At 36.3% G+C, this 18193-nt stretch overlaps 3 protein-coding genes and 2 long non-coding RNA genes across 8 annotated transcripts in view; 2 read left to right on the forward strand and 3 right to left on the reverse strand.

Annotated features, from left to right (window-relative positions):
* LOC126627258 (disease resistance protein RPM1-like) overlaps positions 1-18193 on the forward strand; it is a 47980-nt gene continuing 29787 nt past the window's right edge. Inside the window, exons 1-2 of one of the 4 annotated variants that reach the window (XM_050296747.1) lie at positions 1-2721; positions 17883-18029. In XM_050296747.1, coding sequence (XP_050152704.1) covers positions 94-2721; positions 17883-18029 — 2775 coding nt within the window. In that variant the 5' untranslated portion in view covers positions 1-93. Of the gene's footprint in view, positions 2911-17882; positions 18030-18193 lie in introns of all 4 variants that reach the window. The other 3 variants (XM_050296755.1, XM_050296740.1, XM_050296736.1) reach the window with 3 other exon arrangements.
* On the reverse strand, positions 11610-12139 carry LOC126627695 (uncharacterized). Its single transcript, XR_007625113.1, has 2 exons — positions 11957-12139; positions 11610-11868 (listed from the first exon to the last, which is right to left on the reverse strand). It is a non-coding gene; the product is annotated as an uncharacterized LOC126627695 (long non-coding RNA).
* LOC126627669 (uncharacterized) lies at positions 13212-14315 on the reverse strand. The gene is made up of 2 exons (XR_007625109.1): positions 13883-14315; positions 13212-13381 (listed from the first exon to the last, which is right to left on the reverse strand). It is a non-coding gene; the product is annotated as an uncharacterized LOC126627669 (long non-coding RNA).
* LOC126627510 (probable aminotransferase ACS12) overlaps positions 15036-18193 on the reverse strand; it is a 36018-nt gene continuing 32860 nt past the window's right edge. The window contains exon 3 of the mRNA XM_050297095.1: positions 15036-15158. Within this exon, the coding sequence (XP_050153052.1) occupies positions 15036-15158 (123 nt within the window). The remainder of the gene's footprint in view (positions 15159-18193) is intronic.
* Positions 15121-18193, forward strand: part of LOC126627312 (disease resistance protein RPM1-like) — a 111978-nt gene continuing 108905 nt past the window's right edge. Inside the window, exon 1 of the mRNA XM_050296771.1 lies at positions 15121-16644. Within this exon, the coding sequence (XP_050152728.1) occupies positions 15270-16644 (1375 nt within the window). The 5' untranslated portion in view covers positions 15121-15269. The remainder of the gene's footprint in view (positions 16645-18193) is intronic.

Here is an 18193-nt window from a genome sequence, read left to right on the forward strand (position 1 = left end):
CCACACAGAAGTGAAAAATGTTCATAATTCATATAGAGATTTTTCTCCATCAAATTATAGATACTTTGTCTGCCAGAAAAGGCAGGATACAAAATGGCAGAATCAGTTGTATGCTTTGTGATCGATAAGTTAATTTCACTACTCATCACCACAGAAGCGAAACTTTCAAGAGACGTGCGTGCTGAAGTTGGTTTTCTCAGAGATGAGCTTGAAAGCATCCGATCATTCCTCAAGGATGCAGACGCTAAAGCAGCAGCAGCAGAAGGAGACATGGTGACCGACAGTGCCAAAACTTGGGTCAAGCAAGTAAGGGAAGCAGCTTTTTACATTGAAGATGTCATCGATGAGTATTTGCTTCGTGTCACAAGGCACCATCAAGACCGCGGATTCGTTCGCTTTCTCCACAAAGTTGTTTGGTTTCTGAAGAAAACGAAACCACAGGATGAGATAGCCTCAAAAATAGAGGGCATGAGAGCATTGGTTAGTGAAATCAAGGCTAGACATGAAAGATATGGACTTAGTTCAATTGATCAGCAAGGTCAAAGCAGTGAAGAAATTGTTGTTTCGTGGCATGACCCTCGAGTGGCTTCCCTTTTCATCGAGGAAGCTGAAGTTGTTGGTGTGGAATCTGCCAGAGATGAGCTGATTAGTTGGTTGGTAGGAAAAGCATCAAGAGGCGAATACCGTGAAGTAATATCAGTGGTTGGCATGGGAGGACTTGGTAAGACCACTCTCGCCAAGAAAGTCTATGACAACCAAAAGGTGATCGAACACTTCGATTGCCATGCTTGGATTACAGTGTCTCAGACGTACAAGGTGGAGGATCTTCTGAGGCAGATGGTAATGCAATTCTACAAGGCCAGGAAGGAATATACCCCGGAGGGCATTGACACAATGGAAAAAGAATCTTTAATTAGAAAATCAAGAGAATTACTGCAGCAAAAGAGGTACGTGATTGTGTTTGATGATATATGGAAAGTAGATTTTTGGGAGGCGATAGAACATGCTTTACCGGATAATAAAGGCGGAAGAATAGTGATCACCACGAGGATTAAAGATGTTGCTGATTTTTGCAAAAAGTCTTCTTATGTTCATGTTTACCGTTTGCAACCTCTGCCTCCAAACAAGGCATGGGAATTGTTTTGTAGAAGGGCGTTTCAATATGAATTGGAGGTGAACTGCCCTGCAGATTTGAAAGATTTGTCTCTTGAATTCGTTAGAAAGTGCGAAGGATTGCCTTTGGCAATTGTTTCCATAGGTGGTCTGCTGTCAACAAAAGTTAAAGTTGTGTCTGAATGGCAGAAGTTATACGATAGCTTAAGTTCAGAGTTAGAAAGCAATCCCCACCTTACAAGCCTCACAAGAATTCTATCCTTCAGCTATCATCATCTACCGTATCACCTCAAATCATGTGTCTTATACTTTGGCATCTTTCCCGAGGACCACTCAATTAGTTGCGTGAGACTAGCTCGGTTGTGGATCGCTGAAGGCTTTGTGAAACCGAAGAGAGGCAAGACACTAGAAGAGGTTGCAGAGGAATACTTGACTGAACTGATACATAGAAGCCTAGTGCAAGTGTCACAGGTTTGGATCGATGGGAAAGCTAGAAGCTGTCGAGTCCATGATCTGATGCGCGAAGTGCTCCTTAGAAAAGCGGTGGATTCAAATTTCTGTCATGTGTTATCAGAAAATGAGTCAACATTAAAGCCAATAACTCGACGCCTCTTGATAGACAGCACGCCCCATGGTGCCTTGGGAATAATTGAACAATCTCGCATTCGTTCTTTATTTACTTTCAACCAAGAACAATGGCCCGAGTCTTTTCTCAGTACACTGAGTGGAAACTTTAAACTTATGAAAATATTGGATTTTGCAGATGCTCCCCTGAATCATCTTCCGAAGTATGTGGGGGATTTGTATCTCTTGAAGTACTTAAGCCTAAGGAATACAAAGGTGAAGTTGCTTCCAGAGTCCATATGTAATCTGCAAAACTTAGAAACCCTGGATTTAAAACAGTCTCTGGTATATGAAATACCAGCCAAGATCAATAAGCTTCTAAGGTTGCGACATCTTTTGGCCCATTATACTGACTCCAGCATAGATTTCAGCATGATCAGTTACGAACGAGGAGTGAAAATTCACGATGATATTGGATGCTTACAAGCTTTGCAAGAGTTATACCATGTGGAAACAAATCACGGCGGAATCAACCTAATTAAAGCATTGGAAAAGTTGAGGCAACTGCGCAAGCTGGGCCTGAAAAACTTGAAACATGAATATGGACGAGCTCTATGTGCTTCCGTTGAAAAGATGAACCACCTTGAATCTCTAGAAGTAAGCACAATAAATGAAGATGAAGTCCTCGACCTACAATCCATTTCAACTCCACCCAAATCTATTCGGTTTCTCTACTTAAAGGGGCCTCTGGAGAAGTTGCCAAGTTGGATTCCAAAGCTTCAACAACTCGTCAAGTTACGAATTTTTTGGTCAAGGTTGACAAATGCCCCACTGAAAGCCCTTCAAAACCTTCCTAATTTGGTAGAGCTTGGGTTTTCATACAATGCATATGATGGTGTACAACTGCATTTTGAGGGAGGCTTTAAGGAACTCAGGGTGTTGAAACTCAAGCACTTGCCCAGACTAAACTCATTGATCATAGACAATGGGGCTATGCCTCTTCTCCGAGAGCTACAAATTGGGCCTTCCCCACAACTGAAGGAGGTGCCCTCTGGCATCCAGCACCTCAGAAATCTAAGCTTTCTTAGATTTGTTGACATGCCAAAAGAGTTCCGACGACATATGGATCCAAATAATGGCCAACATTATTGGATTGTTGAACATGTTCTTTTTAGTTACAAGTTGGGACCAAGATGCGATGTATATGAAACTCACGCCCTGCGTGATTCCAACCTGTGAAAGCATATCTACTTGTGAGTTTTAATCCCAGAACACCCCATATAACTCGCAAGGCTTAAATGAAATCGCCAAATGTCATTGTTGACACGATCTCTGATATTCTTTAGTATTATCAACTGTTATAGATGTTTGCTTTGTATGAAAACAAAACATAAAAACTTCATTCATGTTTGTGAGGAGTTGATTGTATTTGAGCAGGCAACATTGATTATTTCTCACAACCAAGACAAGTGTTTGGCTAATTATTTCTCACACTTTCTAATCAAATGAAGGGCTAGGAGTTTCAGTTTGAATGTCGGTCCTAAATCATTTCTTTTGTTCCAGACATGTTTCTGAATTTGAAGCATTGAACTTTTGCTCAGCAAACAAGCATTGTACGTAAGATTTTTTTCGGTTGAAAGGCTTCATGGCAAGCCTACCACAGGTCTCCAAGGATAATCATAGGCAACTTGCGAGGTTGAATATCATTTGCAACCCAGCTAGCAGAAACAAAAGAGTCCCTTCTCTAGTACCAAGCTTAGCTAGAAGTCGAGGTTTTCGCCACACGAATTAATTACGTAAAATGAAACAAATTAAATCTGAATTATGCATGGTAAGTGATGGATGGCAGATTCAAATCAAAGAGAAGCAGTTATATATGTTAATGGAAGATCAGAGCAAAACGCATGGCTTAAACTTCATTGCTTTACATCTGCAACCTTATCAGAAAGAACACAAAAGTCTCTAAGCATACATATAGTGTGTTAAAACCTGATTGCATAAGTTAATGAAAAAGTAGCAGAAGCAGTTGTATTCTTTGTGATTGATAAGTCTCTACTCATCTACTGTACAGAAGCAAAACTTCCAAGAGATGTATGATAGAGATTTTAACACATGTTCAGGAACTGGTATAAACAATTTACGAGTTTTTGGATTATTTAACTTAATTAACTCTAAGAATTATATTGGAGCAGTTATGTTTTTATTTAATATATATGTGTGTGTGTATATATATATATATATGATTTGTTTTATTAGAAACATTAAATATATATATATATATATATAATTGTCATTAGGAGCAATTTTTATTCGTAAATATATTGGAGACGTTGTCAATTATGAGTCATTTCCACTCTTAATTATATAGGAGATGTGAGGAAGTTTTCTACTTCAACAAATTTGAAATGCCTTCTCTGAATAGATATATATATATATATATATATATAGATATATATAGATATATCAATTATGAGTCATTTCCACTCTTAATTATATAGGAGACGTGAGGAAGTTTTCTACTTCAACAAATTTGAAATGCCTTATCTATATAGATATATATATATATAGATATATATCTATTCAGAGAAGGCATTTCAAATTTGTTGAGAGAGATATAGATATATAGATATATATCTATATATATATATATATCTATTCAGAGAAGGCATTTCAAATTTGTTGAGTGAGAGAGAGAGAGAGAGAGAATACTATAAGCTGATAAATAATTTTTGAAATTAAGTTTTGAGAGCAACATATTGAAATCTATTCAGAGAAGGCATTTCAAATTTGTTGAGAGAGAGAGGGGGAGAGAGAGAGAGAGAATACTATAAGCTGATAAATAATTTTTGAAATTAAGTTTTGAGAGCAACATATTGAAAGGGTGCAAGTTTGAAGGTTCTTTCATTGTGCAAGGAAGAACCTTATCAGAAGAAAGGTTCTGGGCTGTTTTATCCTGAGGACGACGTGGTGTTTGTGAACTTCTTGCACACTTTGGGTAGAGCCGCGAAACATCTTAAAGATAGCGACTTAGTCCGCAACTCATCCCAAGAATCATTCATTACTCAAGGGTTTTACATTTTCCGGGTAACTTCGTTCATTTCTATTTCAGTTTAAACAATTTTAAGACGAATTCAATCTGCCATGCATTATAAGGAAAACTCTACTTCTCAAGCAAATCTTGTTGAAGAGCAATTGATTGCAATGATATCAGATATCAACCTAGTTGATGGATCAGAAGGGTGGTGGGTGGACATTGGCGCTTTTCGCCATGTTTGCTATGATCGATCCCTTTTCAATACCTATTCTGTGGCTGAGGGAAGAAAGGTGTTGTTGGGTGATTCGCACTCAACTGATGTTGCTGGTACTGGAGAGGTGGAGTTGAAATTCACCTCTGGAAAAACCATGATACTGAAAGATGTGATGCACGCTTCGGCGATAAGAAAGAATCTTGTCTCGGGCTTTCTTCTCAACAAGGCTGGATTCACTCAAACGTTTGGAGCAGATACGTATACTCTTACTAAAATGAGGTTTTTGTGGGAAAAGGGATATGCTACTGATGGAATGTTTAAATTGAATATTGATAAAATGTCTGCTTCTGCTTACATGTTGTCTTCTTTTAATACTTGGTATGCTAGACTTTGTTATGTTAACAAACGTTTGGTTAAGAACATGAGTAACTTAGGCTTTTTACCCAACTTATCATTGAATGATTTTGAAAAATGTGAATACTGTAGTCAAGCTAAAATCACTAGAACTTCGCATAAATATGTCAATAGAGAATCTGAACCACTTGACTTAATTCATTCTGATATATGTGAATTTGATAGAGTGTTAACTAGAAATGGAAAACGTTATTTTATTACCTTTATTGATGATTGTTCAAATTACTGTTTTGTCTATCTTATAAAAAATAAAAGTGAAGTTATTGACATGTTCAAAACTTTCCTGATTGAAGTTGAAAATCATTTAATCGTAAGTTTAAAAGATTTTGTAGTGATAGAGGACAATATCATTTAATCATTTAATCGTAAGTTTAAAAAAAATTCTTGACGAGCCCTATATCTCTGCAATGTTAGATTTCCCATTTTCTTATCCATTTTTCCAGTTCGAGGCAGTAAAGTTCTGTGGGTTTCCGGGGATTTTGTCATTTTCCGGACACTTTGGCAACCATTTCCTTTGAGTGAGGTATGAAACTTCATCTACTCTTCATAATCTTCAAGTTGGTATGCTTGGTTCGTGCTTTTGTATTCATTTTAGTGTTGGGTGTTTAGAACCCTAGAAATCCGGTTTTCTCTGGTGAATTTGGATGGTTTCCAATTAGAATTTATATTCGGCCTAGTTGTGAAAAGTGTTTCCCTTGTTGAGCTCTAGTTACCACTTAAATTTGAGCTCATTTAGTTAATATTGAAAATTCAGGTTTTCAAAACCCTCCACCTTAGTTATCAGTTGTTGGACCTTTGAGAACTTACGGATCGGAGATCTGATGTGCGGATCTTCCAGTTTGAATAACCTTAGATTGTTGACCTTATTGACGATTGACATTCTAGTCAACGTGCTATACTCTAGAGTGTCGTTTATCTCTAGTTTGTTGTTGATGCTTGATGGAACTTAGTTGGCTCATCACGATGATGTGTCGTTCTCGGTTGATGTGTGTCTCGATATATGTATTAGTGCCACCATATTGAGTTATACTTGTTAATTTAATGTGCTTTCTATTGAAATGTTATTTTATTTTTAGCATCAATCTATGTTTATTAATTGTGATTTGACTGTAGCTTGGAAACATTTATGAAATGTGGTTAGATATGTATGATCAGTATGATGTGTATAATTGTTTTTAGGACAATGTGAACCCAGAATCTTATGAGAAGTATTATGTATAACTTTTATGCTTGTATGATAAGATAGTTAGTGGTCATGAGAAGTTGATAGTGCAAGTGATTCTGTTGAGTGATGGTCCGGAATCGTATACTTGTTTGGATTCCGTTGAGTGATGGTCTGGAATCCCTTCTACTTCGTGATTCTGTTGAGTGATGGTTCAGAATCGTATACTTGTTTGGATTCCGTTGAGTGATGGTCTGGAATCCCTTCTACTTCGTGATTCCGTTGAGTGATGGTTCGGAATCGTATACTTGTTTGGATTCCGTTGAGTGATGGTCCAGAATCCCTTCTACTCTGCGATTCCGTTGAGTGATGGTCCGGAATCATATCCTTGTTAAGATTCCGTTGAGTGATGGTCCATAATCGTATCCTTATTTGGATTCTATTGAGTGATGGTCTGGAATCATTTCCTGGTTTGGATTCCGTTGAGTGGTCCAAAGTCGCATCACTTGACTTGTTGGTTTCTTAGATTTGACATCAGCTTTAGAGATGCAGGCTTGGCTTAACTGTGTCACTCTAGCCTTAGTTTTAGTATATTTGTGAGCAATGGTTTTGAGAATCTTGTGAATTGAATTAGAAAAGCTGTTGGACGTTTGGGTGACTCTTTCATGATTTTCTATGATTCGATTATGATATCATAAGGTATGAATTTAGAAGATATGGTTATAGTTGTTATTATTTTGGTCAAATTAGTTAATTAATGTGGCTAGAGAATTATATTGTGCTTCGTCGGTTCTTTGATATAATATATGTTGTGAATTGCGGTATCATGTTGCGACATAATGACTTATATAGAAGATGGAAGGGAAATCATGATTTTCAGGTGGGTTTGTTATGTAACTCTGAGTCTAGTAATTTTATGCTTGGCAAGTTCTATTGATTGATTGAGAAATGTTATGCCTTTCGGCTTAAACGGACTGTGATATATGTCAATTATAGTGCATGACGAACTATGAATGACTTGATCTATATTTAGGGTACGTAAGCAGTCTAACGAGGATGTTAGATGCAGCCATAAAGCATACGAAAAATTACTATGTGATTCGATTATCGAATTGTGCTTTGCCCATATTCCGGAGTCGGGGTATGATAGATACGGGTATTTGGTGACATCACGTGTCGATCCTAGACGTATGTCGGGATCGGGGCTTGACATGGGTGAAATTGTGTTGACTATATGTTATGTGTTAAATAGAATTCCTAACTCAAAAACGAATATTTCTCCTTATGAAATTTGGAAAAATAAGAAACCAAATGTGTTGTATTTCAGAACTTGGGGTTGTTTAGCTTATGTTCGTAAACCTGATAAAAAAAGATTGAAATTGGCTAGTAGAGCATATGAATGTGTTTTTATTGGTGATGCATGTAATAGCAAAGCATATAGATTTTATGATTTGAAAAACCATGTCAAATTGAGTCACTTGATGCTGACTTTTATGAGAATAAATTTCCTTTTAATCTTCGAAATAGTGGGGGTTCTAATTCTTCTAAAATTTATGCACCTCCTGTTGTAGAACATAGTCAATCTGCATTAGAACCTAGGAAAAGTAAAAGAGCTCGAATAACTAAAGATTTTGGACCTGATTTTCATGTATATAACTTACAAGAAGATCCTAATACAATTCAAGAAGCTTTAACTTCTTTAGATGCAGCTTTGTGGCAAAAAGTTATAAATGATGAAATGGACTCCCTGGAGTCAAATCAAACTTGGCACTTGGTGGATCTTCCACCTGGTTGCAAAACAATAGATTGCAAATGGATTCTTAAAAGAAAATTAAAACCTGACGGTTCAGTTGAAAATTTTAGAGCCCGACTTGTTGCTAAAGGCTATAGACAAAGAGAAAATATTGATTTCTTTAATACTTATTCACCTGTGACTAGAATAACATCTATTCGTGTATTATTTGCTTTAGCTTCTATTCATGATCTTACCAAATGGATGTTAAAACAACTTTCTTAAATGGTGAATTATAGGAAGAAATATATATGGATCAACCAGAGGGTTTTATCATTCCAGGACAAGAAAATAAAGTTTGCAAGTTAGATAAGTCACTTTATGAATTGAAATAGGCTCCTAAACAATGGCATGCAAAATTTGATAGTTTGATTACTTCGAATGGTTTTAAAATAAATGAAAGTGATAAATGCATCTATTATAAGTCTAAAAATAATATATGCATTATAATATGCTTATATGTGGATGATTTGCTTATTTTTGGTTTGAATATTCATGTTATGAATAATGTCAAAACTTTATTATGTGCTAATTTTGATATGAAAGACTTGGATGAAGCTAGTGTAATACTTGGTTTGAAAATAACTAGGTCCGAAAATGGGTTTTCTTTAGATCAATCCCACTACATAGAATTTTTTTTAAGAAAGTATAATTATTTTGATTGTAAACTAGCATGTATTCCTTCTGATCCTAGTGTAAAATTGTTCAAGAACACTGGTGACAGTATTAAACAATCTAAGTATGTGAGCATTATTGATAGTTTTCGTTATGCTACTGATTGCACTAGGCCTGGTATATCTTATGTTGTAGGAGTTTTATGCAGGTTCACTAGCAGACCTGGTTTGGAGCATTGACATGCTATAGAGAGGCTTATGAGATACCTTAAAAGAACGATGAATTTCAGATTACACTATGAGAAGTTTCCCGTTGTCCTAGAAGGTTACAGCGATGCTGATTGGAATACCCATTCATATGACTCTAAAGCCACTAGTGGATATATTTTTAGTATTGGTAGCAGGGCTGTGTCATGAAGTCGAAGAAACAGACTATCTTGGCTCAGTCTACTATAGAGTCATAATTAATAACACTAGTTACGGCAAGCGAAGAAGCAGGATCGTTGAGAAACCTACTATCATATACCCATTTATGGGAGAAACCGATTCTAGCAGTTTTTATCCATTGTGACAGCACATCGGCAATAGCTAAAGTACAAAACCGTTATTATAACAGGAACATGCGACAAATACGTCGTAAGCACAACACTGTAAGAGATTATCTCTCTAATGGAGCTGTAAGAGTGGATCATATACGGTCTGAAGAAAACTTGGCTAATCCTTTAATGAAAGGATTAGCACGAGAAAAGGTTTGGAAAACCTCGAAAGGGATGAGACTAAAGCCTTTAGAAAATTGAGTCATTTGTGATAGCAACCCAACCTATAGACTGGTGATCCCAATAAATAGGTTTAAAGGGTAATAATAAGTCACAAGTGATATGAGTGAAGTTTTGCTAATTTTAATTTGGAAAATTATTCCATGTCCATCCCTAAGAAGCCTGACATCTTGAAGCGTTTTTAGGTTGAGATTTTTTTTTCTCTTAGTAAGGTCTATGCTCTATGTTGAGTGGGATATCTAGCTGCAGGAATATCCTTGATAGTCTTACCTATGTGGATGTGGAAGTGAGGCCGCTTCCTATGAAATCTTGGACAAGTTTCTAGAGCATTCACTATACTGGGATATAAGCACATGATCGTAATATGCTGACTTTTTAAACTTCACCTTAATAAAGTTATGTGTGTGGTGTTGTCAGAGATAGAGTTCAAAACTATAAGTTACTCTAGTATAATTTGGATCACTAACACTATGTACATGTTCAAGTTGAGAAACACCTTTACTTATGCATATCTTTATGATATGTTGCTTGATATACAATTTTTAAACAAAAACAAGTGGGGGATTGTTGGAGCAGTTATGTTTTTATTTAATATATGTGTGTGTACATATATATATATATATTTATGATTTGTTTTATTAGAAACATTAAATATATATAACTGTCATTAGGAGTAATTTTTATTCGTAAATATATTGGAGACGTTGTCAATTAGGCGTAATTTCCAATCTTAATTATATAGGAGACATGAGGAAGTTTATTACTTCAACAAATTTGAAATGCCTTCTCTGAATAGAGATGAAGATCACGTCCACATCCATATATAATCTATCCGTTTTGATTTGTATGTTTTGGTTTTTTCCAGATTTCTAGTCCTTAATTTATAAATCCTTCAACCTCTATTTCTTTACTTTGTATATAAATACAAGTCCTGAGTATCGATAAAAAAAAAATATATATATATATATATATATATATATATAGAGAGAGAGAGAGAGAGAGAGAGAGAGAGAGAGAGAGAGAGAGAGCTATAATCTGATAAATAATTTTTGAAATTAAGTTTTGAGAGCAACATATTGAAAGGGTGCAAGTTTGAAGGTTCTTCCATTATGCAAGGAAGAACCTTATCAGAAGAAGGTTTTAGGCTGTTTTATCATGAGGACGACGTTGTGTTTGTGAACTGCTTGCACATTTTGGACAGAGCCGCGAAACGTCTTAAAGAGAGCGACTTAGTCTGCGACTCATCCCAAGAATCATTCATCACTCAAGGCTTTTACATTTTTCGGGTAACTTTGTTCCTTTCTATTTCAGTTTTCAACAAACTACATTAATTTGACAAAACTAAATTCTATTGTACGTGACTTAAACAAATATATAAAATGAGAATTGGCTTACAGAAATGGTGATTTAACTAAACAAAACAAGTAAATGTAGAAACTTAAAATAATAGAAATAATTGAAGAAAATTAGATTGACAAGGCACTAGAGTTTGACCTTTACCAACAACACTCCTACGTAGTTCTTCCAATTCCTTAAGTAATCGAAAACACACATGCCTTGAAGGTTGAGTTTTTCCTTATGTAATTTTACTTGTGACATTCAAGCTAAATCACATATCACTACATGCAATTCATCCATAACATTGAGATTAAATATAAACATGAGTGATTTATTGATCTTGGTGAAAATCCTTTTAATAAACCATGTAATCCCTAAGAGTATCATATTTACCTTAGGAGAAATTACAATCCTCAATCACAAGAATCATAACCAATTTTAACGTGATATTCGTTCAAAATTACATTCGATGACTGTTCTAAGCATCCCAATGGTGATCAAGCATCAAAGCACGTAGATAATTTAATTTAGTAATTGAAAATATCAAAGTAAGCATGTAACAATACTTAAACAATTAAAAGAGACGTATTCATGTTGAAGCTCATGACCTCACTCAAGCGAAAGAAAATTAATTATACATACTTATCTGAAAACATAAAAAATTATCCATAAAAAATCAAAGAAAAAATACAACCTTTATTTACAAGAATTATTCCTGCTGAGCTGCTTCCATCCTCCGCTCTCTGCCTTTGCTCTCTTCTTCTACTGAGCCTTCCGTCCTTCTCCCTGCTTCTCTTCTGTTTTTCCTCGTCTGCTTCGTGCCCTTCCCTCAACCAAATGCAGCTATCTGCTTTTTCCCAGCCACAAAGGCCCAATGGAAGACAAGTCAAATTTCACTTCGGTAGTGGGATTGGCAAGGCAAAGTACAAAGTTACCTGTCTCTTTCTTTTTTCTCCACTTGCCGTGTCCCATCTTGGAAAATTCCAAAAACGTTCGGTCATTCCCAGTTGCCAAAGCAGGTTGGAGCTTTTGAACTCTTCTTCCGCTTTCTACGCACACCCACTACCTCACAACTACAACTTTATTAGCCAATCTAATATTACATTTTTAATTGCTTACCATGGCCTCTTCCAATTTTCTCAAGTTTCTACAAATGGATTTTTATTTAGAAAAAATAATGAAAAGTGTTTGAAAATTTTAAGTTTTAATGAAAATGATAAAAATATGTTGTAAGTGAATATTATTAAGATTGACTTTTTAAAATAAAAATGTGATTTTTTATTAAAATAAATAATACCAGGACTGTTTCGTTAAAACTTCATTTTTATTTTCTAATACTGATGGAGAAGGAAAAGGAGAGAGTGACATAAAGAAAATATGGAAATAATTTCCACAATTCGTTTTCTATGTTTGTACACTTCAATATTTTTCATCACTCGATTCTCACACCAAAGGAAACATAATCATGATATTCCCGCATCATTCTTTTTTTTATTTATTTAGCCGAAAGCTCGTCCTAGAAACATAATATAACAAAAGTATCACAAATACTTAAAACTTCCCACTAAACTAAACAAGATAACAAGGCTAAATATATAGTATAAATATTGATTCATCAATATACACAATGAAGTTGCTTTCATCTATAAAATCTAAGAGCTCTTAGATTTATTAACATGCCGAAACATTTCAACGAGATGTGGATCCGAAAAATGGCCAGCGTTATTGGATTGTTGAGCTTGTACGAACGGCATGTTATTTGTATTTACAAGCGTGGGACGAGATGCTGCACACACGAGATTCACAACCTGCATGATTCCAGCTTGTGAAGGCGCACAGGCGAGTCTTACTTAACAGCAGAATACCCTGCACCACAGGATGCTGCAGGGAAATTATCAAATTTCATTTTTTTCCCTAGTTGCCAACATCATTTTAGTCTCCTAGGAGATGGCACGATTGGTGAGAATGATTTATGTGGAACAGGTTCACCGTAAACGTGGCATCCCAGTTTAATAATACAATATTACATGACATTGTCTTATTGGACCGAGGCGCAATAGTGACGATGAATTCATTTTATATAAGTTGCTCTTATTGTTGGGTGTCCTTACGCAAATTTTTCAAGACAAGGTGGATTTTTAATCAAAGATAGTTGTGATCTACATCAATGTTGTGCGGAAGCGCCAAATATGAAACCAATAATCTAATACGACAAAATATGACAAGACAAATAATCCAAATTGACACAATGTTTTATACTGATTCAGCGTAAGCCTACGTCTAGTTCAGAGACAGCGAAGAAATTCCACTAATAGTCAAAATGGAGATTACAAATTTAGTTCAACTCTTAAATCCCAAAACTCACATACACCCAAGGTATTAAATATCGATGAGATCGGAAATATTGGTAATAAAAAAACACGGAAATTTCGATAGAAATATCGGGATATTATCGATATCAATAAAAATTGAATAAAAACCACGGAAATTGTAAGAAAAACTTGGAAATTTTTATTGAAACTTTGCAAGATGTTTATTTAGTCAATTATCTATTAGTTTATCACAAAAACTTGGAAGGAAATGCATTGTATGATAGATAGAACTGATTTAAGTTGATTATATAACGAGCTGGTAAATATTGTGAGTGTAGAAAATATGTAGTAATTAATTAAAGAAATTTAAACACACCATAATCATTTATATATAATGAATTATGCAATATTTTACACTTTATACATTAAATGGTAAGATACACGAATGACTTAGCAAGGTTTAAAATATCGATGATATCGGAAATATCGGTAGTCCAAAAATACGAAAAATTTCGATTGAAATATCAGGATATTATGAATATTTTAGACCATACATACACCTAATAGCTCTCACTCGTACAAAGAACAAATGAAGAAGATGGAAACACATACCAAATCTCATCTCTCAAAAGCCACAAAACGTAGCATCAATATCTTTGACTGAGTGATTACAGACAAAGGGAGTTACAAACAAAAGGGGTTACAAACAAAGGGGGGAGAGCAGCAGCCTTCTTCAAATAGAAGAGTCGAATGCTCTCTCCTCTGCTCACTTCTTTTCTGCTGCTCTCCTCTACTTATCTCTCCGCAAGATCCAGCAAGGAAGATAAGGTGCACAATGATCAACAACAACAACAAATTTTTTTCCGACTAAATGGAATCGGGAATCATAAAAATGTAACTTTTTTTTCTTTTGCCAACCACAAAGTGCCGAAAGAAAAAAAAATCAACCCTTTCTTTTTTTTCTACAAACATCATCATTATGCCTCCTCATCATGTTCCCACATCCCCTTTTCTTATTCTATTTTTCTTGCTTCTGGCTTCTTTAACAAATGCAGCAGTTGCTGCCAATTAAAACAAAGAATGTGATATTCACACATTCTTTTTTACTTCTTTTATATTCTTTTAATTTTGGATCGTCGGATCGGATGAATTGAAAAAAATTAAATGACATAAATTAACAAGAGTTGTGAGAGAAGTAAAAAAAAGTGTATGGATAGCACATCCCTTAAAACAATAGGAAAACCACCCTGTGGCTTTCACATGGACCAAATAAACAAAAGGAAAACCACCATGTGGATTTATTCCTCATAATCCATCAAATCAGAAAATTCGTATCGTTGAAATTTGATCAAACGGCTAAAATTATTATAACTTTTTAAAATGAATTTTTATTTATAACCTTAGATCAAATTTCAACTGTATAAATTTTCTGATTTAATGGATCAGAAGGAAGGAAGGACCCGTTTCCTTACGGATAACCTAATTCAATATGAGCCAATCGCTGCCTTATCACATCATTGAATCCAATTGCTGCCTTATCACATCATAATTCAATATGAGCCAATCGCTGCCTTATCACATCACTTTCATAGTTTAATTCACCTTGCAATCCAGAAAGTAGTCTGCAACGGATTCGGATCCCATCCGGATTCAAAATGTGGAAATGTCTTAATCATTAATCAATCAGAAATTATTTGACTTGTTATTTTAAATTAAACACAAATAGTATTTGACGAAAACTAACGTATGAATGAACGGTTAGGATGTGAGGAAGTGTATAATTCCCACCAAATGGATCTAGAGAGGATCCTCTTCTGTCTGCAACCTAACCAGAAATACATCACACAGAATTCAAAAATGTTCAAAATTTCATATAATTGAGCAAATATTCATCAATTATAGATGCTTTGTCTGCCAGACAAGGGCAGGATACAGAATGGCAGAACAGATTATATGCTTTGTGATCGACAAGTTAATTCAACTACTCATCACCACAGAAGCAAACCTTTCGAGAAATGCAAGTACTGAAGTTGGTTTCATCAAAGATGAACTCGAGAGCATCCGATCATTCCTCAAGGAAGCAGATGCTAAGGCTGCAGCAGCAGACGGAGAGACGGGGAATGATGGTGTCAAAACTTGGGTCAATCAAGTAAGAGAAGCAGCTTTTTATATTGAAGATGTGATTGATGAATATTTGCTCCGCATCTTACAGCATCATCAACACCATGCATTCCTTCGTTCTTTCCACAAAATTATCCGGTTGGCTAAAAAATTGAGATCACAGGATGGGATAGTTTTGAAAGTTGACGGTATAAAAGAATTGGTTCGTGGAATCAAGGAGAGAAGTGAAAGATATGGATTCAAATCCCTTGATCAGCAAGGCCAGAGCAGTGGAGAAAACAACGACCCTCGAGTGGCTTCCCTTTTCATTGAGCAAGCTGAAATCGTGGGGATTGAATCTACCAGAGATGAGCTGACTGGTTTGTTGGTAGAAGAAGCACCAAGACGTAAAGTGATATCAGTGGTTGGCATGGGAGGACTTGGGAAAACCACTCTTGCCAAGAAAGTATATGACCAGCCGAAGGTGATGGCACACTTTGATTGCTATGCTTGGATTACGGTGTCCCAATCGTACAGGGTTGAGGATCTTCTGAGGACGGTAATAAAAAAGTTCTACATTTCAAGGAAGGAGCTTTTCCCAGAGGAAATCGACACAATGGATGAGGAGTCCCTGATTAGCACAGCAAGAGAGTATTTGCAGCAAAAGAGGTACGTTGTTGTGTTTGATGATGTGTGGAAAGTAGATTTTTGGGGGGCTATAGAACATGCTTTACCCGATAATAAAGGCGGACGAATAATTATCACTACACGGATTCAAGGTGTTGCCAACTTTTGCAGAAGATCTTGTTTTGTTCATGTTCATCACTTGCAGCATCTGCCTCCAAACAAGGCATGGGAATTGTTTTGCAGAAAGGCATTTCAGTTTGAATTGGAGGGAAAGTGTCCTGAAGATTTGGAAGAGTTGTCTCTTAACATCGTCAAAAGATGCGAAGGACTACCTTTGGCAATTGTTTCCATAGCTGGTCTGCTGTCAACCAAAGCTAAAGTTGTGTCTGAATGGCAGAAGTTATACAATAGCTTAAGTTCAGAGTTAGAAAGCAATCCCCACCTTACAAGCCTCACAAGAATCATATCCCTCAGCTATCACCATCTGCCGTATTACCTCAAATCGTGTGTATTATACTTTGGCATCTTTCCCGAGGATTACTCAGTTAGTTGCATAAGATTAGTTCGGTTGTGGATCGCTGAAGGTTTTGTGAAACCGAAGAGGGGCAAGACACTAGAAGAGGTTGGAGAGGAATACTTGATGGAGCTAATTCACAGAAGCCTGGTTCAAGTTTCAGAAGTTTACATTGATGGAAAAGCTCGAGGTTGTAGAGTTCATGATCTATTGCATGACGTCCTCCTTAAGAAGGGGTTGGATTCGAGCTTCTGTCATGTGTTATCAAAAGACGAGTCAACTTTTAAACCAACAACTTGACGTCTCTCAATGGACATCAGTCCTTCTGAGGCCGTGGGAAGCTTTACACAATCTCATATTCGTTCTGTATTTACTTTCAACCTAGAAGAATGGCCTGGGTCTTTTCTCGATACATTGAGTGGAAACATTAAACTTCTGAAAGTATTGGATTTCACAGATGCTCCAATCAATCAACTTCCGAAATATGTGGGGGATTTGTATCTCTTGACGTATTTAAGCTTGAGGAATACAAGGGTGGAGTTGCTTCCAGACTTCATAGGCAATCTACAAAACTTGGAAACCTTGGATCTAAAACAGTCTTTGGTGTATGAAATACCAGCCAAGATCAATAAGCTTGTTAAGCTGCGGCATCTTTTGGCCTACCATCGTGACTACAACTACGACGTGGGTTTGTATTGGAATTTGGAAAGAGGAGTGAAGATACATGAAGGTATTGGATGCTTACAAGCTTTGCAAAAATTGTCCTATGTGGAGGCGAATCATGGAGGGATCAGGTTAATCAAAGAATTGGGAAAGTTACGACAGCTACGGAAGTTAGGCCTAAAAAACTTGAAAAGTGAAGATGGAAGGGCTGTGTGTGCTTCTATTGAAAAGATGAACCACCTTGAATCTCTAATTTTAACTGCAATAAATGAAGATGAAGTCCTTGATCTAGAATCCATTTCAACTCCACCACAATTTATTCGTGCTCTCTTCTTGATAGGGCGTTTAGAGCAGTTGCCAGGTTGGATTTCAAATCTTCAACACCTCGTCAGATTGGTGATTTGTTGGTCAAGGTTGAGAGATTCCCCACTAAAAGCCCTTCAAAATCTACCTAATCTGTTGGAGCTAACTTTGGATATCAATGCATATGATGGTGTGCAGCTGCATTTTGAGGAAGGAGGATTTCATAAACTTAGAAAGCTACATCTCAGGGAAATGATGGGACTAAATTCGTTGATCATAGACGATGGTGTCATGCCTCTTCTCCAAGAGTTTCGCATTGGGCCTTCCCCACAAATGAATGAGGTACCCTCTGGCATCCACCATCTCCGGAATCTGACATATCTTCATTTCTATGACATGCCAAAGGAGTTTGCGCGACAGATGGATCCAAAAAATGGCCAACATTATTGGATTGTTGAACATATACAAAATGTTCGTTTTAGTTACAAGGTCGGACCAAGATGGCGTGTATATGAAATTCACGCCCTGCGTGATTCCAACTTTTCTCTTTGGTGGAATGCTTGATTCCAACTTGTGAAACCAAGCATGGGAATGGGATATGCTTTGGTTAAGAGTTGGTTGTTAGCTCTGGTATCCTAGTTTCTCTTGCAGGT

The sequence above is a fragment of the Malus sylvestris genome, chromosome 1 (genome assembly GCF_916048215.2).
Source record: "Malus sylvestris chromosome 1, drMalSylv7.2, whole genome shotgun sequence".
Lineage (NCBI taxonomy): Eukaryota > Viridiplantae > Streptophyta > Magnoliopsida > Rosales > Rosaceae > Malus > Malus sylvestris.